The 26,936-nt window shown below is 37.1% G+C and overlaps 1 protein-coding gene across 1 annotated transcript in view; it reads right to left on the reverse strand.

Annotated features, from left to right (window-relative positions):
- The window catches only part of ARHGAP15 (Rho GTPase activating protein 15), a 614,346-nt gene extending 587,852 nt beyond the window's left edge, over positions 1 to 26,494 (reverse strand). The window contains exons 1-2 of the mRNA XM_012641747.1: positions 26,358 to 26,494; positions 590 to 767 (exon numbers count right to left, since the gene is read on the reverse strand). Coding sequence (XP_012497201.1) covers positions 590 to 754 — 165 coding nt within the window. The 5' untranslated portion in view covers positions 755 to 767; positions 26,358 to 26,494. The remainder of the gene's footprint in view (positions 1 to 589; positions 768 to 26,357) is intronic.
- Between the last annotated feature and the right edge of the window lie 442 nt (positions 26,495 to 26,936).

Consider the following 26,936-nt stretch of genomic DNA (forward strand, 5'->3'; position numbering starts at 1 on the left):
AGTTCATCTCTAACTATTTTATTTCAAATCTTCCTAATGACACATCATCGAGACAAAATGGCTTCCTCTCCAAACCTTAAATAGCCACACCATTTCAATCATTTCAGCCCGTTTCAAATCAAAATGTAATTTCTAGTATCTTATATTATTGAAAGATTTTAAGGAAGAGATTTTCACATTTTTTTAAGTTTTTTTTTTTTTTTCCCTCAATTCATTCTTAGCTAATTTTAGCCTCTGGCTTTTCAAAGTGATGTACTGTATTTGGAAGTACAAACACCACATGCTAGCATAACCTCATTATTTTTATGACACTGAAGCATGATAGTAGAGGCCCTTAAAATGAGTCAAAGGTGCTCTTCAGTCTAGCTCCAAATCCACTTTATCACTCTGGATTAAGCCCAGCTCTTCTCTTGCAACTGGGGATATTATTACGACTATAAGTAGGCAAGATAAAATACATTACAAAAACAGTTTTCTCATGCACATTAGGAAAACAAATAAAACAGAGCTAATTAGCTTTTTTTTAAAAAAACAAAAACCAAAATTCTGTATGATAGGGAACTTGGAGTATTTGGAGTTTTTGACTTACGGGTTCAGTGACCTTCCCAACATCGGTGAGGATCATGGATTTACTTTGGCTGAGCCTGTCATGGTTGCTGTTGGCATTTTTGATTCTCATTTGCACAGCTCCTGTGGCTTGGCGGGTGGAAGTCACTGTTTCCACAGAGGTATCAGAATTTGTAGATTTCTGCATATTACAGTGTTACCTGATAAAATGTAAAAAGTGTGATGTTATTTTAAATGCATGGCTTTCCCATGAAAAATTCTTGGTGGAGGGATGTCCCTATTAATCCTTAGGATATTAAAATTAAATAGAGAAAAAAGTCTTCAGCTTTCTGAGTAGCGAATGAAAAAGTAATTACTTTATAGTTATTTGGTTAGTGGGACCTCTATATCTGGACAGTACTATGCATAACAGAGGACCTCAGAAGTTTATAGACAACACATCCATACTCTGTGTGTTTCCTAATTCCATTAAGAAATTCCTAATAGCAATGAGATACAGTCTTCTTTACATAGAAATGATGTTGCCAATCAATCGTCTTTAGGATATATGCTTTTTTCATTCACAACTTCACTGATCTGTTACCCTCCTCCTCCCTACATGCTACACCAGTACCCTTTCTTGGTAAACAAAAATCTATATGAATAAGGTCAAATTTAAGTGATTTGAATTAGTGTCAGAGCAAAAGGACGAACAGATCCCATAGCTCCCATCTCCACTCAAAATATCCACGGGGGAAAATTAAAATTCCTTCGTCCACTGCCATCTGCCATCTGAACTAGATTTGTTAGTTTAGTTGGACATAATATTTATAAAAAATAGGAAGAAAGAGAAAATCAGGACCATTTATTTTAATGGAAGGGATCTGGTTCAGGAAAGAAAATTTAGTGTGGACACTTTAAAGGAGCAAAAATGAGGAAAAAATAATTTGGAAAAAGAAAACGAAGAGAACCTCACTGTTGTAGCTTCAGCGGGTGGGCTGGGAAAGCTTTAGCTGCTTTCCCAATTCCACAATCATCTTCAACTGCTCCTCCCCTCAAATCCCTCAAATGAACTCATTACAAATAGAACGGTTGAAATGCAAACACAGCTCCTAACCTTCTGGAAGCAGAACCCCTTCTAGCCTGACTGCTGTCTCCAGGCCTTACCTATATAGACATCCCATAACAGGCACTGGGCATGTGTGCACATTGGACAAAACTGTGACTAGTCAGCTATTGAAGCCAATATAACCCCAAAGAAGAATCATATTTTAAGGAACCAATTGTATAGGTACCCTTATATTTGTTGGGCACATAATGAGGCTAGAATCATTGTAATGGTCAAGCTAGGTGGACATAACATAAATAGAAAAGTAAGCATTTTAATAGAAGGAAAATTGCTACTTCATAATTAATAACAGTAAGGCAATTGAATGACAAAAAGAAGTTAATATTGAGTATTTACTATGTTCTAAGCAATGTTCTCAACGTTTGATCCTTACAAAACTCCTATGAAATAGACATTAAGCCCACATTTTTATAGAGGAGAAAAATGAGGATCAGAGAGACTAATAATTTTGCCAAAAATATTGGCAGAAAGAGATAGAGGAGCAGGTATTTTATTCCAAAAAGAAGACCTATATGTCCATCAACAAGTGAATAGATAGACAAGTTTTAGTTTATCTACACAATGAAAACAAGAAACAATAAAAAGGAACAGACTATTGATGCATACAACCACATAGATAAATAGCAAATTCATTCTGCTGAGTGAAAGAAGCCAGTCGAAAGAAAGAAGACTTATTATATAATTTCACTCATACAAGATTCTTAAAAATGCAAACTATCATGGTGACAGAAAGCTGATCAGTGAGGGTGGAAGTAAAGATGGATTTCGCAAAATACGAGGAAACTTTTGGGGGTGATGAATATAGTTGTTATCTTGATTGTGGGGATGGTTTCACAGGCACATACAAATATTAAAAATGAACAAACTGTACACTTTACTAGCACTTTATGGTACTTCAGTTATAACTCACAAAGTTGTTTACAGGAAAGTTGTTTCAGGAATTTCTTAACCAATATATTTTGTTCTTATTTTCATTTTTACTTGCCTACATGAGTAATGTATTATAAAAATTATCTAATTGAGAATAAAAGAATTCTCTCAATGAGTATGAAATAAAAATTTTAAGTACTTAAAAAAAGAAAATCTTATCTTTTTCTAGAAAAATCTTTTCTCCTCTCAGTTCTCCCCAAAGTGCACTCAAGGCTCGGCTTCCATATTATTTGTAATAGTTTGAATCTATTGGAACAGGACTGTGTGTTTGCAATACTGGTGGGGGAAATCACTCAAGCTGAAGTTACCATCTGATCAAGAGCGTCAGACCACCGTATTTACATAGCCCAGCCCTGTGCCATTTATAGGACGCGTTACTTCCTCCAAAGCGGCACAAACTTCAGTGTCAAATCAAAATTTGCATTCTTGTATTGATTTCACAATCAACTCATAATTTGCCTAGTGCTGTGTTACTGTCAAAAGGCTAGATTACATAAAAAGCCTCTTCTCTGGCTTCCCCGCCTCTGTTTTCGCAGGGAAAGGCTGCAGAAAACGTTTGCAAGATCTTCCTTTCTCAGATCTTTCTCTCCCCCTACCACAGAGTTAATATCATTTAATTTCCTCACTCTTTCTCTCCTCTAGCCATCACTTTCGTTTCCATCTGACCCCATCCTCACATTCGGTTGGTGCCCCCGGCACTCTGCTTGTTCTCGGCTTCCCACGGGCTTTGCTCCACAACGTGATTCACTTGATACGATTTCATAAAGGTTCTCATATTTTTAAACATTTGGGGATTTCTAATTTTGCAGAGCACTACATTGCTCTGAAAAGAATATGAAAAAATGACACAAAAGCTCTTCTTCAAGATGCATATCAGCAGAAAAAAATTATCATTTTGACATTTGTTGAGATTCTTCTAAGTGGCAGGCATCACCTTAGAGATTGGAGATAATCTTTGTTTACCAAGTGCCCTAGAGTTTGGTGAGGGCAACAGAGAAACAATCAATAATTCGATGAGAACAGGGCTGTGCCCGGGTGGCGGGGGCAGGGTGGGGGCCACAGTATCCACCTCAGGTGGGACCAGGAGGTGGAGAGAGAGAAGTCTGCAAGAGAAGATCGATTATGCAGGCGCTGCCAGGGCAGCGTGGGCAGTTCTGGCAAAGGGCTCAGCAATGCGAAGAAGTGCAGCTAACTGTGATTTTATAAAATAGACATCAAAATGGTCACGAAGGGGACATAAAGTACCAGAGAAGTTCAAGGAAAAGAGAAATAATGGATTTCACGGGGACGGTGGCATTTGACCCCTCTGTGGCTGAGTGTGAGCATCTCACTCGCCTCCCATCTGGCTGAATGACTGACCCCCAGCCCTCTCCCTTCTCACCCGACCAGTTCTGCGAGGGGCTAGAATTCTAGAAACTCTGGGGGAGAGAATGTGAGCTTTCCTTGGTGTATGTAACACGCAGATGTCTTCTACAGTGACTTGAGAACTGAGATGATTGAGAGGGAAGCAGGACCCCACCGCAGGACAGAGGGAGGTGCAGGACGAAGGAGGGAGGATGGAGAGTGGAAATCTGACAAGACTGAAAAGACAGCTGTCCCAGTGGCTGTGGTACTTGTGACTGCCGTGCTTGTGGGTTCAGAGATGATTTGTTCTCATTTACGCTGTTAGAATCCTCTCATACCAAGTAGACAGAGCTGTTCCTAGGCCATATTTTGCAAGCTGTATGTGGGTCCCACTTAATAAAGTCCCACTTAATAAACTTTTTTCTTTATTTTCTTTCAACTTTCCATTGTCCCCTGGCCTAAACCCTAACACTCTTTGATCCTCTACCAGGTATCCTACAATCCTTGTCCTATTTTGGCTGCCAAAGCCCCCCCTGCAGCACCCACCCCAGCCTCATCTCATCCACTGTCAAAATTTCTGAAATTTCCATCATTCATTCTTCCTTAACTATGTCCTTTAAAAACACACATTCTCTCAGTGAATCATTTAAATGCATGCGGGAGGGGGATGATTAGACTACTTAACATAATGTTATAAATAATTAGTCGGACTTCCCCTTGACTCCCAAGGAAGCATTTATTTGAATCTCAAACTTGAGATTCTTCTGGGTCCATGGGAGAAATATCTTAGAGTAGAAGAGTATGGATCAGTCCACTGTTTATGTAAATTCAGAGGAGTTGCATTTATGACTTCCTTCTCTGGGATATTAACACTGCATTCTAGCAAACGGTGTCTCCTAGAGTTGCATGGTGTGATGGCCCCCCCGTGGTGGTCTTATTTTTCACTGATCTTGAGTCTTTATGAAATAAGTTTCTAGGGCAACAAACCCCATTGCAAAGCCTGCTCAACCTTAACTCTAAAGAAACCCTCATACCCCAGGGTCCATCTCAACTTGGCTCCCAGCACCTGGGAGTGTTGTGCTTTCAGGAACATCTGTATCAATTTCAGGTTTTACTCTAAAAGGGAATGAGGAGCTCTAATTTTGTGAGTCTTTCTGCATTATTATTCCAACAATATTTTACTTCACATCCTGTTGTTCCACCCATCTTTTTGTTCCTCGTTTACCCTCAATTTTCTAGATTTAGTAGATTGTAAAATCAATAATATCTGTTAATGCTTATTTCTGTGTAACTTGGTAACATCAGGCACGTTGTTAACTACAAGTTATATTAACTTTAGGTTTTATTTTATCTACATGCCTGTTCAGTATTCCCCTTATTCTTCCCAGAACATGTCATCCACTCATGTCATCCTCATTATTGTTATTATTAAATTTTCCTAGAGAAAGCACTAATGCCTTGTGCGTTTATGTTCTTACGGGAGGCACACAGAGCATTGGTGAATGACTAATGAAAATATCGAAGAACCGGTTCATTTTGCATGTGTCTAAGATATCCATTGATTTTACAAAACTCCCCAAATAAATATTCCTCAGTTATAAATTGAAATGTAAATCACTTAGGACTGGCTTCACTATTTCTCTAGACTTCCTGATTTTATATATACTAAGAGAAGAGCAAGAATACATCATGATGTTGCACTAGTTCCACTTTCAATCCTGTTTGAAAAACAGGAAGCAGTAATGAGAATGCACTTCGTAAGAGCCACACAAACGTTGGCTCTGCTGAATTCAGTGGTATTCTGGGCTCGATTTCCCCACTCATACTGCAAACACACAAACAGGAGTGAGCATCTAATCATCAATTTCATAGCTGCTCTGCCAATTATTTGTCGCACTCTGTTAATTACATGAAGGCTCAGCAGCTTGCCCTTTTGAGTTAGAAAGTGTATTTTTGACATCTCTTTCACATTGGCAACATTAAAAGTAAAAGTATATTAAGAGATGTTTGAGCTGGGAAGAACCGAGTGGGCACTATGATACAGTCTCTATGCTGCAGACCAGAGATAACTGAAGCTCAGGATTCTGAGCACCTTCCCCAAGGTGCCACAGCCTGTTCAAAGTAATCATAGGACAGCACCCAGGGCCTGCACCCCCAAACACCCTGGGTTTATTCACAGACCCCCAAGTCAAGTGGAAAATAAGGAAAAATAAGATGACAAGAATTGCTAAGGAAATCTGGCAGATAAAACGATCACAGTGCACCCATATTAGGTATATGTCATGTAAGTCTTTCTATTTAAATGTTTTTAAATGTTCTTGTGCTTCCTGACATAACAGTAGAGACTTAATAAATGTTTGTTGAATATATAAATGGAAAACAAATACGGAAACTAGTTAGTGCTAGTGTGTTTAGCCTAGCAAAGCAAACTAATGGGAAAACGTCTTTGACAAAGTTTCTTGTTTAAAAATATGCATAACTCACCCTTGCTAGTATTTCTAAGAGCCAATGAACTATGCATATTTTATTATTAGTTAGAGGTAGAAAGAAATGATGCTTTTCATACCTTCTGAGGCTAATATTAAAGTACGCTTGGAGCTTCATATATATTTCCAAAAATGTGAAGAATATCATATTTTCATTTCAGAATAACCCTTGTGTTTCCTTTACATTAGGAAAAAATGACCAAATTTATCATGGTCTTGGAATTGAGCAGGGTCATTTGTTTTGAGAATAGTCTCTTCTGAGTTTCAGATTTTGTGAGGTGCCTGATATTCTTTCTCTAAATAGAAGGACTTTCTTGCGAGATGTGGCTTATCGCCGAGGATTTTGTGAGGAAAATCGTTTAAAGGCAAGCACTGACAGTCCTGCCAGGCGATTCCTACTTCATGGGTGTCAGCCCGGGTGTGCCCCGTGTGGCAAGGGAGCTGTCTGTCGCCACAACCACCAGGAAGAGCCAAGGTCCCCTCTGCCCAAACACACAGGAACCTTCGGTGGCGACGTGACCCCATTCCTTTCCCTGCATGTGTGAGAAAAGCTGTTTCCCCAGGTCTGCTAAAAGCTCATGTCAACTCCATAGACAAATATTATTTCTCTGAGAAATTCATTGCTATCCCCTGGAAAGATCTTATGTCGATCTGTGGTAGAACAAAGTCTGTTTGTTCCCCTGTGGAAACGCCGTGTGGCTGTGGTGGCTCCGGTAATGTGTGGCACAACCTTCGTATCACACTTTCCTGACAGGTCAGTAATTAACTTGCATTGCGATTGTTTGTTGTCTCCACCACAGTAGCCATTTACTGAAATAACATTTTAATTTCAGTTTCCTTCCAGTTCACTTTCCTTTTCTTTTTCATCCTGTGACTTCTACATCTCTATTAAGTTTAATTTCTCCAGACCTCTTCTATAAGCTGAGACAGCACAATAAAACTTGGTTTCAAAAATGTCGAACATAATGAGAAAGGAAGATCACGGTAAAGGAATTTGACCACAGCCACCCCATTGGGTAACATTGTCTTTGACCGGGCAGGTGTTATGTACAGGAGATGTGATAATGAGGCTTTGCATTTATTCAACTTATATCAGGGAATCTGGGGCGTACGCTGCATTTGCTCACAAAGTCTGGCAGTTCAGCTGCATGGTAGATGGCAGCAGTTATTGTCATTGCACATGGCCATCCTAAAAGGTGAAAATGATAAGGAAAATAGGTTTTGAAAGTAGACTGAGTGTGTGGTAGGTAACCTTGATCTATTTAGCTCTTGGTATCCTGTTGCTATCCCTGATTCCCTGGGTACCTTAACCTTTTAAACTCCGTCCTGTTGGGAGCCAAGCAGCTGATGTTACACTTCAAATATTCATTGAGCCGCTACTCTGAGATGTAGACTTGCTACATTCCACGGTTTCTGAAAATAATTATTAAGAACACTGCAGTCGAGTTAGACACAAGCATGCTAGGCTACGATGCAGTCTGGTAAGAGTGCAATGGAGAATGGGATGGGGCCGATTTCAAGGTGAAGGTGATGTTAGCCTGGATGTTGTATGATAAATAAGACTCCAAAAGGCAGAGAGGGGATAAAAAGGCTGTGGTCCCAACCCCGGGGCTGGGGACCATTATCAGTCTGTGGCCTGTTAGGAACCTGGCCGCACAGTAGGAGGCGGGCACCAGACAAGCAAGCAAAGCTTCACCTGTATTTACAGCCGCTCCCCATCGCTCACATCACCTCATAAGCTCCGCCTCCTGTCAGATCAGCAGCAGCATCAGATTCTCACAGGAGCACAAACCCTATGGTAAACTGTGCCTGTGAGGGATCTAGGTTGTGCTCCTTGTCAGAATCTAATGCCTGATGACCTGAGGTGGAGCTGAGGCAGTGATGCTGGTGCTGGGAAGTGGCTGCAAATGCAGATTATCATTAGCAGAGAGGTTTGACTGCACAACAAATGTAATGCACTTGAATCATCCCAAAACTATCCTCCTGCCCACCGCCCCCAAATTTGTCTTCCATGAAACCAGTCCCTGGTGCCAAAAAGGTTAGGCACCGCTGTATCAAGAGCAGTGCAGGCTGAGAGCACAAGATTTAAGGAAGAAAGGAGTGAATATTCACATCAAATGATACAGTGTTGGTGGCGAGGTGGGACAGCTACGGCGGATCAGGGCTCGATTAGGAGAACCTTGTTGTTCCTGTTAAAGAGTTGGGGTTTTGTCTTATAGATCCTGGGGAAACTGGATGATTTTGTTTAAGGTATAATTGCTTCCCGAAAGATCTGATGTAAAGAAGTCTGCAAGAACCATCCACAACCACACCACTAAGGCCGCAAAATGAATACACAGCATGCACGTGGGATGCCTCTTAATTAACTTTAAATCAGAATAAATACCACAGCAACTATTTGTAAATGTGAATCTGATGAGAACACCCTGTGATGTGGAAAAAAAAATCTGGAATTTTAGGAACCTCACTTTGAACATCCAGGTACATGTTTAATGCTTCTGGTCACCAATCAAATGAAAAGAAAGGTAAAAACTTGACAGGAATGACTAAATAAGGCACTTAAGGAAAAAAGGTCCCCGGGTACAATTGCATCTAATTAAAGAGATAGAAGAAAAATAAACTGAAGATTAGTGGAACTGCTTCTGAATTTCCCTGTGATGCTCAGGCAGAGAGTAAAAAAATTGAAAAGCAAATAGGAACAAAATGCCTGTGCCATTGTAATTACATTGAGGAAGCATAAGAAATTTTATGAAATGGCAATCTCCTTAGATACAGAGGAGAACCTTAAGGGGCATAAGTAATGCAATCTTCTCTCTGTTTCCTCTGTCAGTTTTGACCTAATCTAGCAAGAAATGCTGAGCCATTTTCCGCCTCTTGGGTACAAGTATCAATTAAGAGAAAACAGGGTGACTATCTTAGGGCACTAATGATGAAATGTCACTTAAGGAGAAAATATCAGCTGCAGAACAAGTTGCTCAGCAGCTACAGTGTCTGAAAACACTGGCAAAACTAACAGGGTCTCACACACTCTCTAGGACAGGCCTAATTTTCTGCTCTTTGTTGGAAGAGTACCAAGTGCAAGAAGTAAATTTTAACAAGTGACTGTTTCCGTTTTTTGGGATTTCTTGTTCTATAGTGTTTTTATCCTAAAGGGCTTGATTCAGTTGCAAAGTCTTTTTAACAAGCAGATTACATCTAATCACCCATTGGTTGCAGTTATACCAGGGTGTCTCTATCTTGGCCTGCCCAGAATTCAAATATGTGGAAGTTGCATATTCCATAATTAATGCCCGACAGTAATTAACAGTAACAAGTAATTGACAGTAGTCAAATATGGCTGACATTTGTTCTATTTAGCAAATTTGTTGTTATATCTGTTAGTCTTTCCCTAATGCTCATGTCTCCAAACTCTGAATTGATTAGATTGAATTTCAGTGTCAAAAGGGCATGTCTAATGATGGGACAGTAAGGTCATAGTCTATTGTTGTGAGGGACAATGACTATATCATTAAAAGAAAATTTTTCAGAATATCTCCTTTAATGCATTTAAAAATCAGTTCTCTCCTGCTCAATAATCTATGAGTAAAATACATTTTAAATAGCTTGTGTGTATGCGTTTGTGTGTGTGCATGCCTGTATTTGTGTATAACATTCAATAAATTGTCAAAAACTGAACACGCTCATGTAATCATAGCCAAACCAAGAACTGCAAGTAACTATAGCCGAACCAAGAGATACAACACTATCAGCACCCCTGAACCCCCCTGAAGCTCTGTCTCAGTCACTACCCACCTTGTTGGGGTTGCCCAACAAGGGTAACTGTTATTCTGTCTTTTTAGTTCTGCCTAGTTTTGAGCTTCATATAAATGAAATCCGAAAGTGTAAATTTTTATTTGTGTGGATGATTGCTATGCAATATTCTTTTGTGAAGTGTCTGTGCAAGACTTTTACTTGTTTTTCTATTAAGTTGTCTGTTCTTTTCCTTTTGACTTGTAGTTGTTTAAATATTCTGGTTAAAAGTTACATTTGATACATGTATGTTGCAATAATTATTTTTCCACTTGGGGGGGTACTTTTTCTCTCTTTCAGTGGCATGTTTTCATTAATAGAAGTTCTTAATTTTTAATATTGTCCAATTTATTGTTTCCTTTTATGATTAGTGCTTTTTTTTGTCCTCTTAAAAAACCGTTGCCTAATTCAAGGCCACAAATACTATTCCATGTATTTCTCTAAATGATTTGTTGTTTCAAATTTGATTTTTAGATCTGTGATTCATCTGGAAATGATTTTTGTGTTTGGTGTGAGGGAGGGATACCTTTCTTTTCATATGGAATATATATATATATATATATATATACACACACATACATATATTTAATTGGAAAGATCTATCATCTCTCCTGATTTCTTGAGGTAAGAAAGGACCAGGAACTGAAGTGACCAGTTGCTAGAGAGCTCTCCAAGCCACAAGTGTTGACAAGAGGTGCCATCTAAAAGGTACTGACAGTGTTCAGTAACTACATAGATCTCTGGTCACAGTCTGGGTAAACATTGGCAACTGGGATACAAGTTGAACAGGAAGAGTTCTGTAACAGGTGGGTTGAAACAGCCATTGATAATCTGAGAAAGGCAATACAGAAAAGTTCAGATTTGTGGATTATTATCAACTAGGAGGTTTGTTGCTAAGGGGCACGGTTCTCAATACTGGGTATTTCTTCAGATCTAGCTCAATTACCCACAAGAAAGATTGGCAATAGAAAGGTGGAACCTCAATCCCAGCAAGGGAATGAGGCAATGAATGACCAGGTTACCAGTAGAGGAAGTTGTGGTCAGGGACAAAGTAAATGCCCAATGAGAAAGAGGTGACCCGCTGAAGTGCTGGGACTTGTAAATAAGGTGGGAATGCACTTGATGTGCATATCAGAAGCCCAGAATCGAAACCAAGATCACTCGTTATAATTTGTTGTTGAACCCACAGAAACCCATTCCACTGGAATTAGTTATAGATTACCTGCATTAGGCTAAGATTTCTCCTAGGAGTTAGAAATAACTAAACTTCAGTTAAAAATGAGCAGATGGCTTTAGCAGTGAGGAGGAAGAAAGCTACAGAGCATGATTCCCAATGGTCAGTGTGTGGGGAGCTTATTGAACATTCAGCCTTAGCTGCACCTACCACAAATATTCCTGTTCAGGAAGACTGAGGAGGTCCTGAGAAACTAACTGCATGTGTGGCCCTCACTCACCCCTCAGGGATTCAGTTGCACACTGGTTTGTTGTTGTTATTTATTATAAAGGTTTTGATAATTTATTTTTTATTTTATATCTGCATTGTTCTAAAGCTCTTACTAGTTACTACAGTGTCTTCTTATTTTTACTGCCCATTGCTACTATGTTCATTTTGTTCATATTGTTGCTCTAATTATGTTTTATGGGAATGAAAGTTCACTTTAGAACATGCTGGTGAGGGGGAGTGGTATGGTTCACAGCAGGAAATCCTGAGAGATAGTGAGTAGGTAGCTAAGCAGGTAAGTAAATAGATGCATAGACACATAGGTATATAAAAATGATGCTGTAGATATCCTATTTGAGATTAATTAAAATATGATGTTTAGCTATTTAGAACACACATCTAGTCCTAAACATTGCTGCAAAATGAATCCTTTTAGATCGAAGAAAAACCCTAAGAGGTTGTAACACAGGCAATCTGGGTCTATTGCAAAATTTGAGTGTAAGTGCTTTGCTATTTTTTGTTTGTTTGTTTATATCATGAACTTGGTAAGTGTGAATAAAACAACATCAATTTAAACACTTGGAAAGAAGTTCTTGTTTAAGACCAAAGGAAGTTTGGTTTGAGAACAAAAATTTCTTCAAAACATTGTTTCTGCAGGCTTCCTTTGAAGAAGCCAAAATTACCAAAATAGTGAAAAAATTTTTTGCCAGTTTGCATTACTTAAATTGAAAGTTTTTTGACTGAGTTTTGCAGTTCTTCTTGTTGAAGACACTTCAATAGACTATGTTCAGTGTATATATTAAAATGTATCCTGTTCCTTCTAAGCTGAGTAATTGAAGGTTCTCTTCATGCCTTTAGTCCCTTGAAGAAATTCAGCTATATTATCAGGAAATTTAATCCAGGAGTTCTTTTGTGGGGTGAGGGGAACTAGATACCTCCTATAAACAAGTTTAGTTTTGCTTCCTCTTCCTCACAGTAGAGTTCCTAGGCCTCCCCTGAGCTGAGAGGTAGAGAAGGAGATAGTTAGTTATATTATCTACTTAATGGGTTCCAGTTCATGGAGTGCTACTGTAATTTGAATTAGTGTAGCCAAAGATCTGTCTAAATGTAGGCTTCTCACAAAGCGAAACATAAAATTTTTGCACAGGCACATTAAAATAAAAAAGAGAATGAGTAAATATTTAGGGTCTTAAAATGGTTATCAGAATTTATCCATTTAATTTAAAAATTATTGAACTTTATTTTTTTCTATCTGTCTTGCTTTATATACTTATATCCTTTGTCCTAACTACTTCTGAGACTTAGAAATCGAATCCATTAACACATAACATACGTGATGAAATGGGTGATGCAACCCAGCTACATTTCCCCATCTTGCACACCGGTGGATTTTGTGTTTGTGTGTGTGTGTGAGCATGCATACATGTACGTGCATTCAAATGGTTGCCGCAATTATTGTGACCACCCAAGGTACACAAACCTCTCTCACACCTCCCCTACAACAGCGCATCTGTACCAGTATAGATATTCCATTCCCTATGGCATGTGATTCAAAAATGTCAGTCAATGCGAAGATTAGTATATTCACAATTACTTAGTAAAGTTAAACTTTTGGAGACATCTTTTAATGATTTCAAAAAGACGCTTTGGTGAGGGTTGGCAGCAGAAGAAGGTTTGTTCTTTCAAGTTAGGAAAATGAGCCCAGTCATGAAAGCTAGATAGACAAAACAAGGACCTAAATGAAGAAGCTATACATAAATGGATGCTTTTTTTTACAGAATAATCTAATACTCTAGTCAGTCTCTCAGCATTTATTAGGATTTATTGTATATACAGAAGTTATTTGGAGGACTCTAGTTCTCTCTAATCATTACCCTCTGCTCCTGCGTTCTTAGGAGCAGCTATAAATTCAAGAAGAGGTGGAAAACCGGCAGACTGCCAACCAAATTCAACCCACAGACATATGTTGTTGGGCCTGAACAATGTTTTAGAATGTTTTGAATCAGTTTCCAATTGAAAAATGAGGGTTGTTACTTAAAAAAAAAAAAAAAAAAACTGAAAAAAGGTGTACGTCTATAAGTGTTCTCTTGAAAAATCACAAGATGTAGCAAATTGGTCCTGGTGTGCATGGCAATAGTGAGTGGGAGGTGGACAGCTTCCATGTCCTTCAGACAAGGCATCTAGAGAACATGCCTTTAGAAAGGACATCCTTTAGACATGTTCTGGTCCACAGGTCCTCTCCTACCCAATTCTCTTGTATAAATATTCCGACTGGCCTGGGGGCAGTTGTGACTGTGACCCCTGCCATCAATTACCTCTAGGAACATTGCTCTTCTTATGTACCGGTGGAGTGGAATTTGTGCTACATATAAGTCAATATCATTTTCAATATTCTATTATTTTTAAATCCAAGCTGGTAGGGTTGGAAATGGAGAGCAGAACCAAGAGTCTGCTCTTGTACCACTGGTTTAAAAAGAGGTGCATCGAACATTAACATTATTTTATTTATTCTTACAATTTTCTCAACAGGATCTCTGTTACAAAGAGTAGGATACTGAGCTGTGCTCTTTGCTCTGGCTAAGCTAGTCTCCCCACTTTTCCCCTTTGCTCTTCTCTGGCCTCCTTTCCTGTTCCTATTATATTTGGGCTGATCATTATATCCTGACTTGTATTGTTTTCTGTTCTCTATTTGAGCTGTGTGTCTCTCCTGCCCAAATTAGCTGTAGGCTCCTTCAAAGTCAGATACTTATTTGTCAGTTTTGTTGCTCTATGCTGTACCTAGAACATTACAGACATTTGGTTTTTGGCTGAAATCCCCTTCCTTTAACTCTCCTTGTACCGTGACCATTTCCAACAAGTTTGGGTTTGCTGCCATCAGTAGAATGGTTGTGATTCCCAGTCTCAAGTGTTGGGTTGCTGTGTTTCCTCCCTACCTCTCCACATATAGAGCTGCCAGATGGAGCCAGGATGCAGTGCATGATGGTCAGGGGAGTCAGCACAATCCCTGCATCTCACCTTCCCCATCCCTGCCCCAAGGTGTACTCTCTACCCATCTGCCATGTTGACTAGTCTCCAGTTTTCCTGTCAAACTGGTTTCCCACCCTGAACCTATTACCCATTTGCTAATCCCCTTTCCTAAAGCCAGACTTCTAACCTAAAGTCCAGTGCCAGGTGGCCATAGGATCTAGCAGGCTCTCCAAGGACAGCACCACAACTGCTTATCTCCCCAGAATTTTGTCAGCACTTGGATTCCCCATGGCCATACCTTGCTCTCATTAACTGGATGCCCTAATACCAATTGCTTTCAGAATTAGGACTGAGATTGGCATATTCATTCAAACTCTAAACATGAAACCCTGAGCTGGCTTTCCCCAGGGGAAAAATGAAAAAAACAAAGCAAAAAGAGACTTCTTAACTGGGTCGGAAACACAGATTCTGGACTTCCAGATTTTTTTTTTCTATTTTTTCCTTCTCAGATTCATTTTACTAGGACTCCAGTGTATTTGCCTCATGGACCATCTGCATTAGCACCTTGCTACCCTAGGCAAAAATTATAGTTAAAATGAAAGTGAATGAAGAGAATTCTACTTTTTTCTCCTGTGTCTATAGTTTTTCTTTGCTTCATTTTAATTTCTCTTAGAATTTCAGTTCTAAGAGTCAATGGCTGACTACCTATTCTTAATTGTTCTGTGCAAAAATATGAATCTTTCAAAATTAAAGGATATTTTTGGCAAGGACACATCTTGAGCTGCTTGAAGAAAAATTTCCATATCAACCAAAAACTGGTAAACAAACAAGAAAAGAGTTAGCTCTTCTTCCCTCTCGCTCACACAGCTATACTATACTCCCCCACACAGCTGTATTGAGGAAATGAAACTAATAGCAAGAAATTGCTTTTGATGAGTTTCATAATCTTATCATAATGCTTAGAATTGAAATAAACCAAAATTATGCTACCATGATTTTTATATCATGGTAAAGGAAAAAATGGTCACTATTTGATTCAAGACAACCTGATGAAACAATTACTATTACTGCTACCATTACCACTACATTTAACCTTTTTAAAGCAATCATTATGTGCCCCAAACTAGGCAAAGTTCTTCGCATGCATTATTTTCTTTTTATCCTCATGAGGAAACACCCCATTTTACAGATGAGGAAATTCAGTCTCAGAAAGATTAAGTGGCTTGCACAAAATAATATATATAATATCTAGCAAGTGATAGAGCCCAGGATTGAACTTTGGTTTTTCTGACTTCCCAGTCTGTGCTTTTAATACCTTTACTATCTCTATAAGGAAGAAAAAAAGTTCTGGAAAGATGTTCTAATGCTTACATCTGAAATGTGTTCTAATCCTTGTGTGTCCTCGCACAATTGAATTTCTCCATGCTTCATTGCCTTCTTCGATTAAGTCTATTAAAGGCTCCTGCTTTTCTCACTGGCTTGCTGGAATGATCAAGTAAAATAACGTATGCATAATCAGTTTTAGAACTCTAAATAGAATATAAATAGATGATAGGCATTCTTACATTAATTAACTTAAACCCAATCATCATCCTGAAGACATAAAATATCTCTGCAATAAGCAAAATAAAGGGGTAAGAGAAATAGTAATATGAAAGCAAGTAAGACTCCTCTGTCATGGTCTAGACAAGACATAATAGATGACCAATTAATGACTATGACAGTGAATGCAAATGGAGAGAAAGCAATGGATGTTGCTATAACGTGGCAATTGATCGGATATATGGAATAAATGATATGGAGGAGTCCATGGAGATTCCAAGATTACTTGTTTAGGTGATTTCAAGAGTAAAGGTATCTTAACTGAAATTAGAAGGAAGATGAAAAGAATTCTGTAGGGGAGGTCGTGGATTTAACTTGGAACATATTTAGTTTAAACCGCTCGATGGGACATCCTAGAAGAGGTATCAAATAACAATTAGAAATGAGGAGCAATTTTGGGAGTGGAACCAAGGCAGAAGATAGGAATTTAAGGATCATATTTTAGGGATTAAATTTAAATCATGATAATGGATAAGAATGTCAGAAGAGTCTTCTAAGAAAAGAAGATGGTCGAGCCATGACATCCAATAGAAATAGAATGTGAGCCACACATGTAATTTAAAAGTCTGGTAGCCACATTCAATGAGTAAAATGAGGGAGGTGAAATGAATTTTAATAATGTATTTTATTTAACCCAGTTTGTCAAAATTTAGTAACTTGAGCATATAATAAATGCAAAAATATTAATGAGATATTTTACTTTATTTGTAGTAAGTCTTCAAAATCTGGTGCTTATTTTACACTCAATTCAGACTAGCCACTCTTCAAGTGCTCAGTGGTTATTTGTGGCTCGTTGCTACTGCACAACATAGGTCTAAAAGAAACCTTTGGGATTTGATGGGCATGGGGAGACATAGGATCCAGAGGAGACAGAAAAAATGAAATGGAAAAGGTACCTGCAGTATGACAGATACTAAGGCAAAAACATGTTTTCTTCCTCACATGTTTTACCGTACCTCTGCATAAGGCAGTGTCTGTAAAGAACAAGCAACAGGTTTTCTACAGATGGCATTGTTTTAGACATCAAACAAAGCAGGATCCTTTTAGAGCCTTTCAGACTCTAGGGCCTTGTGAATAAAGTTCAGCATTGCGTAACTGCTAATACCTAACAGGCTTAGAAATTGTAGCATGGCATAGTGAAAATAACATAGATTTTGTATTATTCAGATCTGTCTACAAATCATGACCCAGCCTACCAAATAGCTCTGTAAATTTGAGCACTTAATTTCTTAACCTTAACTTCCTTATCTTTAAAATGGGGATACTAACTCCTATACATGACTTTTGTGGATACCAAATGCTATGAGGTATGCAAAACACCGGGCCCATAATAGCCATTGAATAAATCATAGCTATGATGATAATTGTTAACAATCCCCCTCCAATAATTTATATTGATGAAGGTCTCATGCTACTCTAAGCATCTTGAGAACAAAGGGAATATTGACTATTTTTGGTAACACCAATATAGCTGCCACAGTGGTGGAGACATCACTGAGGTAATTGATGTATATTTTTTCCTCCTACATTCCACTTCCTTTAGGAGAACCATCAAAGTATGAGTAGGTGGTATCACATGGAAGCTCAGATTACTTGATTCCCCAGTGCATTTAGCAAAAAGATGAATTTGGGCTCCAAAGCTTAGTTTCTAGTCCTTAAAATTCTAACACAAAATTAACTATAACAGAAAGATAAATGCACAGAAACAGAAGTTTCCCTTGACTCAGCACTCAATTTCCTGAGCATTGTACCTTTCATAGCTCTTTTAAAAAGATGTCCTGTTTTGACTCTAAACTTGGATTATATCAGTAGAGACTAGAACAAAATATTCTCTAAGTTTTTAGGAAATGATTCTAAAGTAAATATAATTATTCAATTTTAACATCGTGGTTTTAGTAAAATCACTTAAAATTTAAATGCTTAGAGATAGTTGGTGTTTTCCATCATTTTATGGCAATATGTTTTCAGGTGGTGAGTTATTTGTTCTGATTTTCAGGAAGGCACCATAGTATGGATATAGAATTCTAACCCAACATTTCGTCAGTGCCAGGCTACTCAAAATGCACCATATATGTAGTAGATATAGTTCCATTTATTTGAAATATATTTCTAGCTTCTTTTCTCCTAAATTATCCTATTTTTTTAGACCCAGTAAAAATCACAAATCTCCAGAAATCCTTTCCTGATTCTATAGCCGATAGTCAACTTTTATAGCATTTATTCTTTCACTAAAAAAAAAATTCAGGTCAGGTGCGGTGGCTGACACCTATAATCCTAGCACTCTGGGAGGCCGAGGCAGGTGGACTGTTTGAGCTCAGGAGTTCGAGACCAGCTTGAGCAAGAGCGAGACCCTGTCTCTACTTAAAAAATAGAAAGAAATTAGCTGGACCTAAAAATACTTAGAAAAAATTAGCCGGGCATACCTATAGTCCCAGCTACTCAGGCTGCTGAGGCAGGAGGATTGCTTAAGCCCAGGAGTTTGAGGTTGCTGTGAGCTAGGTTAAGGCCACGGCACTCTTGCCCGGGCAACAGAGCGAGACTCTAGCTCCAAAAAAAAAAAAAAAAAAAAAAAAAAAAATTATTGACTGTTTATTACTTGTCTACTCTTTTTCTAGGTTCTACATACTCAGTAGTAAAAAGACACACGAGATCAATACTCTCATCGACCATTATTCTAAGGTAAAAATAGCCACTGAACTCTTTGACAAATAAATAATAAATTCCCCATAGCCAAAATTATATGAAGAAAAACAAAAGCAGAGGAATGAGACGGAGAGGGCCTTCAAATCATGAAAGCAGATTGGATTTAATTTGAAGTATAATAGAAAGTCATTTGGAATGTTGTAGTAGGAGAGTTGTATGTTCTAAGTCTTAAGGTCACTCTGGTTACTCCTTGGATAATGACTATTGTGGGGAGAGTAGAAGGAAGGAGGAGAATTAGGAGAATTCTGCAGTAATAGTAACGAAAATGGAAAGAAGTGATTTCATTCAGGATATTTCGATATATATTCACCCCTTGCTTAATGTCTAATACATTCCTGCAAAGTGAAAGCTGTTAAATAAGAGCCCAAGATGTCCAGTTAACATTTAGAAATATAAAAATATATTGCTAGAACCAGAAAATGGGTTCAAGCATGTAACAGCAACAATTTGAAAGAAAATAAATTGTACATAAGATGTAATATTAAAAGGGTTTTTTATTTATTAAATTTTCCTTTTTGTCTTCACCAATATTTTCCATGTTTGTGAGACATGCTTCTCGTGCCCTCAAAGTATACTTCATAATAAATTAAAGCACAGAAATCACCTTTAGAGCCAGAAAAGCCTGACTAAAGTAGAAGTTGCCATCTCTTCGCCTTCTGGAGTTAATTTAAATGTGCAAACCAACACTGTTTCATATGTTTCATGCGATTCTCTCTTTTAACTAGAGAGTGAATGTGATTTTGTCTCAAATTTGATGTCATCAAAATGTCGCATATTGTAGTGTATTCATTTAGCAAGTTTTTTTGGGAGGGAAAAGTCATTCTATCAACATACCAAAAAAAAAACAACAACAACAACAACAACAAAACAAAATAAAAGAGCTATTAGTCTAAAAAGAAAAGATATATCTTTTCAAGAGCCATTATTGAGAAAAGTCAAGTGAACAGTATAATGGAAGTTCAGACTATAGTTTGCAGGCCCTACTTATTTATTGCTGATGAATTGCATGGGGTTTGGGGTAGGGAGTGGAAGGGAAAGAGTGGAATTGAGTGTAATTTCTTGGGCTATTGCCCTGAAAAGAGAAAACAATTGGTGATGCCATGAACTGAGATGGAGGAGAAAAGGGAATAAGCAGGTTGGGTTGGGGAGAGGTGTGGAGCAATTAAGAGGTTTCTTTTGAATGCTGTACACTCATTTTAATGTCTCTATGAGACATTCAAGTGGAGATGATGAATAGGTGGTTGCAAGCATAGATTTAGTGCTGAGAAAAAAGATTTGGTCTTGAGATCGAATTAGCATATAGACAGTATTTAAAGTCATGGAACTAAAGAAGACCACATAGGAATAAACTTAGAACACAAGAGTTGCAAACAGAAGAGTAGAAATCCAAAGACTAGCTTAGGATATCTCAACATTTAGAAGGCTAGAGGATGAGGAAGACTTAGGCAAAGGAGACAGAGAAAGAGCATCCGGTTAGTTTGGAGGAAAACCAGGAGAATGAAATATCCCAGAAGTCAAATGAAAAGAGAGTTTCAAGAAGGGAGGAGTGTTCAATAGCATCAAATGCAGCTCGGAGGGGAGATAATAAGATGACACATAAATGACGATTAGATCTGGCAAAATGAAGACTTTTGGGACTCTGTCAATGCATGTTCTATAATATCTCTATGGAATTGGATTATATACATAGATTTGTATTTAAGTTCTTCTCTTTGTGTACTTCTTAGCGACTTAAAAAGTTTTCATTGGCTAGAAAGCATATCTAATTTTTTGGGTCCCCAGTAATTCTTAGGCCAACACAATGTACTTAGTGGGAGTTAAGAATTATTTATGGAATTGTATTGAATTGAGCTAATACCCACCAAAAGAGAAAAGAATATTTGAAAATTCACAGTTGTAGTGTGTGTTATTGACAAGGTCAGTTTTTAAGATAAAATATTCTAATTTTTGGCATGCAGGAAATACCGACTTTTGTCGGATGAGTTTCTCTACCATTACAGCAAAGATTGAGACTATGAAGCATGTATTCCCTCAACTCCCTCTCCTCACTTCATCTCATCTATATCCAATTCATCTACATTCATACTCATTAAAGTGCTCTATCATCTGTTTAAGGTTAATTAATCTACGTGAGCCAGTGATTACACCCATCTGTCTTAGTCTTCGCTGAGACCTTTTTGGGTTTCCTTATTTTCATTCTTTTTCCCCACCTTCTCTTGAACATTCATATTTCATCTCCTTTTTAGCTACTGTCTGTTTCAAGCTTCAGAAAAGGAGCGCAGTGTTTTATATATACTATCCCTGATTCCTTGCTTCCTTTAACATCTCACTCCTAGGCTTGAATGTTACTAATATTTTGGTCTTTAATTACACAGTTGAAAAAAGATATATTTTCTCAAAAGGAAATCAAATAGATCTTTAATCTTTTAAAAACGAGATTAACCTTAATCATAATAGTAGAAATACCAAATGATATTATATCGAGATACAATTATCTACAGACAGATTTGAAAAACCTAAAACGTTTGGCTACACAGTCTGTTGGAAAAGCTGTGGAGCTTCTACCAGCATTTTCATTAAGTGCTGGTGGAAGTGCAAAAAGTTACACCTAACATGATGGATAGTTTGGCAACAACTATCAAAATTATTTTACCCTTTATCTCATAAATATTATATCCGGAAATTTATTTTTTACACTTATTTTCAAATATACACCATTATATAAAAACATTTATTATATTAGAAAAAATTGAAAACACTCATGACTCTTTTAACAAGACACTGGTTAAATAATGATACGTCCATACAGTAGAATACTGTACATCTGTTAAAAAAGAGCTATATTGCTAAGAAAAAAAAGAGCAAAGTGGAGATGTAAAGGTATGTACAATTATGCTACCTTTAGAGCAATGAAGGAGGATATATACATACCTACATATATGTGCATATATACATAGGTTCTTTTTGCATAAAGAAACTGTGAAGGATAAAAATATGTAAATGACAAGTGGTTACCTATTGGGTTATATGGAAGTGAATGGTATAGATAGAAATAGGAAATGAGAAAGATTGTCTCTAAAAATTTTGTATTTAGGCTTTATGTTGATTTTGAACATCTTGCTGTATCACTATTCTCAAATTAAAAATAAACAAAACAAACAAAAGGCTTTCATAAAATAAAAAAAAAAAACTAACGATCGTTATAACCATAGCTTGTATAAAAGGACTTCAGGCACCTGAGCAGGTAAGTCAGTGCCTGTCCTCACAGAAATCTCTTTCACTGACTACAGCCTCTTCTGCAAACCATCTAAAGAGGAAGTCACTTAATACTGAGGCAAACGTAAGAAAAAAAATAAGTCATGATGCTAGATAATCCATCAAGATGTAAAAGTGTGGACATCCATTATGTATTTCCTCTAATCAAAAACCCTGTTGTTACTTACATCCCTGAGTCATCGTCTGCTCAGCGGGTCCACTCTACTATGATCCCACTACCTCACTGGCCCTACCTCCTGTCACTATAGTACCGTCTAAGAAAACTGGACAATCCACTCTCCCTTGGAAATTCTCTGGCGCTTCATGTTTTTGTGCCTGACACTTTCCCCTCCCGTCCTTTGGAATGTTTTGAAACTTTCCAGTCTGATATTTCTCTGAAAAATACCATTAAAAAATTCTTCCAAAACTGTCCTGAATTCCCTGCCAGGATATGATCAAATGACACAACACCTACAAAATTCTCTAGCTTATAGCCCGCCAAGTAACAGAAATATGAATATGTTCCATGAATTTTGAATCCTAATAGAATATTCTTTGTATCTTTTTATAATACTTGATGAATTTTATTTGCATAATAATTATTAATATAATAGTCATACTAGATTATAAGCTTTTAGAAGACATATGTTGTGAGGGATTTTCACACATGGAATAGTTGTTGAAAAGTATTTTAAAATCCAGTTTAATTGAAACACATGTTTCAGTCAGACCTGACTTTATATTATTATTGTATTTTTGTGTGATTGTAGAGTTTAAAGCAGTTGGGAAGTAATGATTTAAAACGTGACAGTGTGTGGCTCTGTAGTAGAGTTCTGTGGCTTTTGCCCATAAGAAATGCAGTCGGCTTTCTTCTGGAGAAAGCATTTTAATTTCTACTTCAGGAGATCCCTCTTCCAGCTGAGTCCATGTGGTATGGGTACAGGTACTCCTTATGGGAAGAGTGGGCCTGTGATCTAGGCCTGCTCACTCAGAGTGTCTGTGCTCAGATTCAATGATTGTCAGCTACAGTCATGTGACCCAATTCAGTTCAATCAGATCTAAATATGAGACTTTGCTGTGGGGGAAAGGCATTCTTTTGCCAGAGTTTGTTGAAAAGATCAGACATAAACCTGAAGCTTTGTAGGTAACTCTGTGGGAGCTTCTGCCAGAGGCTGCTTATAGTATAGTGAAAAGAAAAGCTAAGGAATTAAAAAAAAAAAATGAGACCTAATCCTCATAGTCCTGTGTGAATTGCTGGATCCAGCCATTCCTGACATTGCTATACTTGGACTTTTCACAAATAAAGGAATATCTGTATTACCTAGGCTAGTTTTAACCCATTTTCTATCATTTGTGAACAAAGGAGGTTTGCCTACTATAAGCTGAAATTTAGAATACTTACATGAACATTTCAAAGTCTAGTTATACAACGTTTATTTTGCCGTGTAAAAAATATGCTTCTGGTATCCAGAGTTAAATTCAGGTTATTAAATTAATTTTAAAATACATCCATAAAATAATCCATTATGTTAAGTATTTTATAAGTGTATGGGAATATCAAAATTGTCTGAGAATATAATACAATTATTTTTCACCTGGTACAAGAAAGGTGTGTATTTCTTTAGGAATATCTTAGAGAAATGGACATACCTCTGTGATAGATCCTTCATATCAGACACCCTCAGAAATTCTATTTAAATACCACAGGTAGGACCAATGATTAACAAAATACTCTTTCTTTCCCTAAATATCTCCCTACAACTATTTGCCATGGCATCACTTGAAACTGGAGTCCTCAACATTTAGCTGATCCTTCGGATTCAGTGTGCTGTGCGAACTTATTAAAATTCTACTGGGAGGAGAAGAGGAGACCTGGTTAGGTAGCCAAGGCTCTGTAGCCTTCTCGTATGAGTATGGATCATTTTTATTAGGCCCCATAAGCAATGGAAAATGGGATGAGAAAATTTTAAAGGCAATGGGAATGGGATGGAAGGAGCAAGACGGGGTCTATCCCTCTAGGTACCAAGGCTGTGGGACCCAAAATTAAGGACAGAGCAGGCTGCTCTAGAACAGAGCATTACAAAGGAACAAGAGGAGAAATATCAAGGAAAGATTTTCTCCTTTCTGAATTTTGCTGAATGCTGGAAGTGGAAGTGGAAAAGTATGATATTCTTTTAACAAATTAGTTTTGAAATTACTTTTCAGATGAGATCCTCTGTATTGTTTTTATTTCACCAAAACTTATTTCTTATTTATCCATTTAAAATGCACAGTCATCTATAGTAATTCATTGTAATTGACTGTCTTCAGATTTGGTCTGTACATTCAAGAGATTATGCAATATTTGTTTTCACAAACAATTCTGTGGGTGTCTTAGTGGACCTGTCTATTATCTCTACTTGTTGCTCTTTCTAAATTCATACCAGGCTCTTTTTAATTCATTCTTAATTTTACACATATTCCATAAAATATTTATATTTTAATTTAACAGTTTCTGCAAGATACACTTATTTTTTACAAAGAATTTGATTTTTAAATGTATTAAATGGCTTAAAAAACTTTCATGGACTTTTCTTCAATACCAGATGCTTATCTAGATGTTCATTTTTGCTAATGTGTAAATACTACATATATTTATTCATGTGATGTTCTTTTGTAATAAAATGAAATAAAGTAATAACATATCAACCAAAGTTATCTGAATTATACAGCTTCTATAGATTCAGAGGTTCAGAACCACAATATTGAAGGCAGGTTTAAATAATGCTTTCCATTATGAGGAAATGCAACAAATTGAAAATCTAATCAGAATATCAAAGCAAATACATATTACCAAGGTCTTCTTACACTCCAACAATAAAAAATGTATTGAACACCAAGTCCTAATCTCTATAACTCCATGATGATTTTAATAGTCAACAAGTAGCTAGCTTCAGTCCTGACAATTGAAGAGGTCTTAAAATGGAGTGTGCTAGTATGCCTAATAATTTCCTACTAAATTGACCATGTCAAAAAACATTTATATGTGTCTTTCAATAGAAGACAATAAGAGAAAAGAAAATTGTCGCCACTTATCAATCCCGTAACCATTTTTTAATAACACAAAAAAATAGGTGTTGTGAGGGCCATCGCTTCTCCCAATCAACAGCACAATAAAAATAATATTAGGGAAGAGTGGATCATATCTTGGGCTTTTATTAGAATTCTTTCAAAAATCTACAGTCAGATTTACGTAAGGTATTTTTTTCTGAGATGAGCAATATTTTGATGTTTTCCACACATATGTTACATTACACAAAGACATTCTGTATAAGCAAGAAGTCAATATAAAGGAAAATTACTTGTCAGTTTATGACTAACAAATTCCTTTCATTTCTAAGGAATATTATTTTAGAATATCTCAAAGAAGGAATATTATATAATTACATAAATAACAAAAGTATCCCTCTAATTTGCTTCTCCTCCTAGAGTAATCGTCAGTGAAGTCAGCTGTGACTTCTTTTTTAAATATAAAATTTTGCCTATAAATTAGAAAGTGCCCTCATTTCACCCTATATCTTGAATAAAATTTAGAAAAAAAAAACACTGTCATAATAGACAATATTCTTTTACATTTTAAAACTTTTTTGCTTTTCAATGGCTATTGAATAAACTACATGTTTGAGAACCTTTTTAAAGGTTTTTAATGCTAATTTTAATACAATGCCTCGAAGTGGGTATATTTCACAATGAAATTGAAGACGTTATTTCCTATTGTTACAAAATGCTTTTTTCATTATCTAAATCTCAAATCATGCATATTTTTATAAAACGAAGGTGCAAAGTCCCGCATTTTTCCAACTAGTTATTTTTTAAAAGCACTTTCAAACTAAAACTATAACTAAAACTAAAACTATACCTTATTCTACCTTTAACATTTTAGTATGAAATCTTAGCAAACGAGCTGAGTATAATATTGTAGTAAAGGGCTTTAAAACTTGACAGCTGCAAATATGAAAAGAATGTTTTTTTTCTACACCCAAGGAAACGAGTTGATGTTTTAAACACAGGTGAAAGCATCACATTTTGTAGAAATGTTTGTATGTTCACACCAAGTTGTAAAATACTCTGCCAAACATTTTCAAGTTTAAATTTCACGTACAATGTAAAGTTAAAATGTACTTACCTTTTCTCGGCGATGACTTGTTATTGAAACTGCCATCAACTACTAACTGTTAATGACTCTTTCAACAAAAACGGAAAACAGTAAAGTCACATGTCGTAAGAGTAGGCCTGTGTTGGATGCTGCTTAATTTCAGTACTAGGGGAGGAAGAGGCGGGGGGGTGGGGTGAGCACAAAACTTTTAAATGAAACCACTTCCTGGGTAGATACGGTTAACCACACACATCACATCATTATTCGATTTGAAGAAATTGCCATGTATAGTCAACAATATCATTATTGTTTTCAACGTGATTATCAATTTTCAAGCATTACACATTTATATAGATTTTATCAATTTTGATTTGATGGGGAAAATGTGTGATTAAAAATTCAGCAGTGGGGAGGAGCAGGCTGCTAAGCACTGAGGAAACTTCCCCTTTCTCTGCCTTCTAGCAAAGGTTTAAAAATGTAAGTCTCTACTGTCCTGGGTAAGCTTGAGCACATTCGCATGCTGTCAGGAGGTTCTACATATGGACTTGGGAAGCCGAGAAGCCACCTCCAACTCAGAGAGGGGGTGCTGCTGTCTCACTCATGGAAGGA

This window comes from Propithecus coquereli, unplaced genomic scaffold (genome assembly GCF_000956105.1).
Source record: "Propithecus coquereli isolate 6110/MARCELLA unplaced genomic scaffold, Pcoq_1.0 Scaffold169, whole genome shotgun sequence".
Taxonomy (NCBI): domain Eukaryota; kingdom Metazoa; phylum Chordata; class Mammalia; order Primates; family Indriidae; genus Propithecus; species Propithecus coquereli.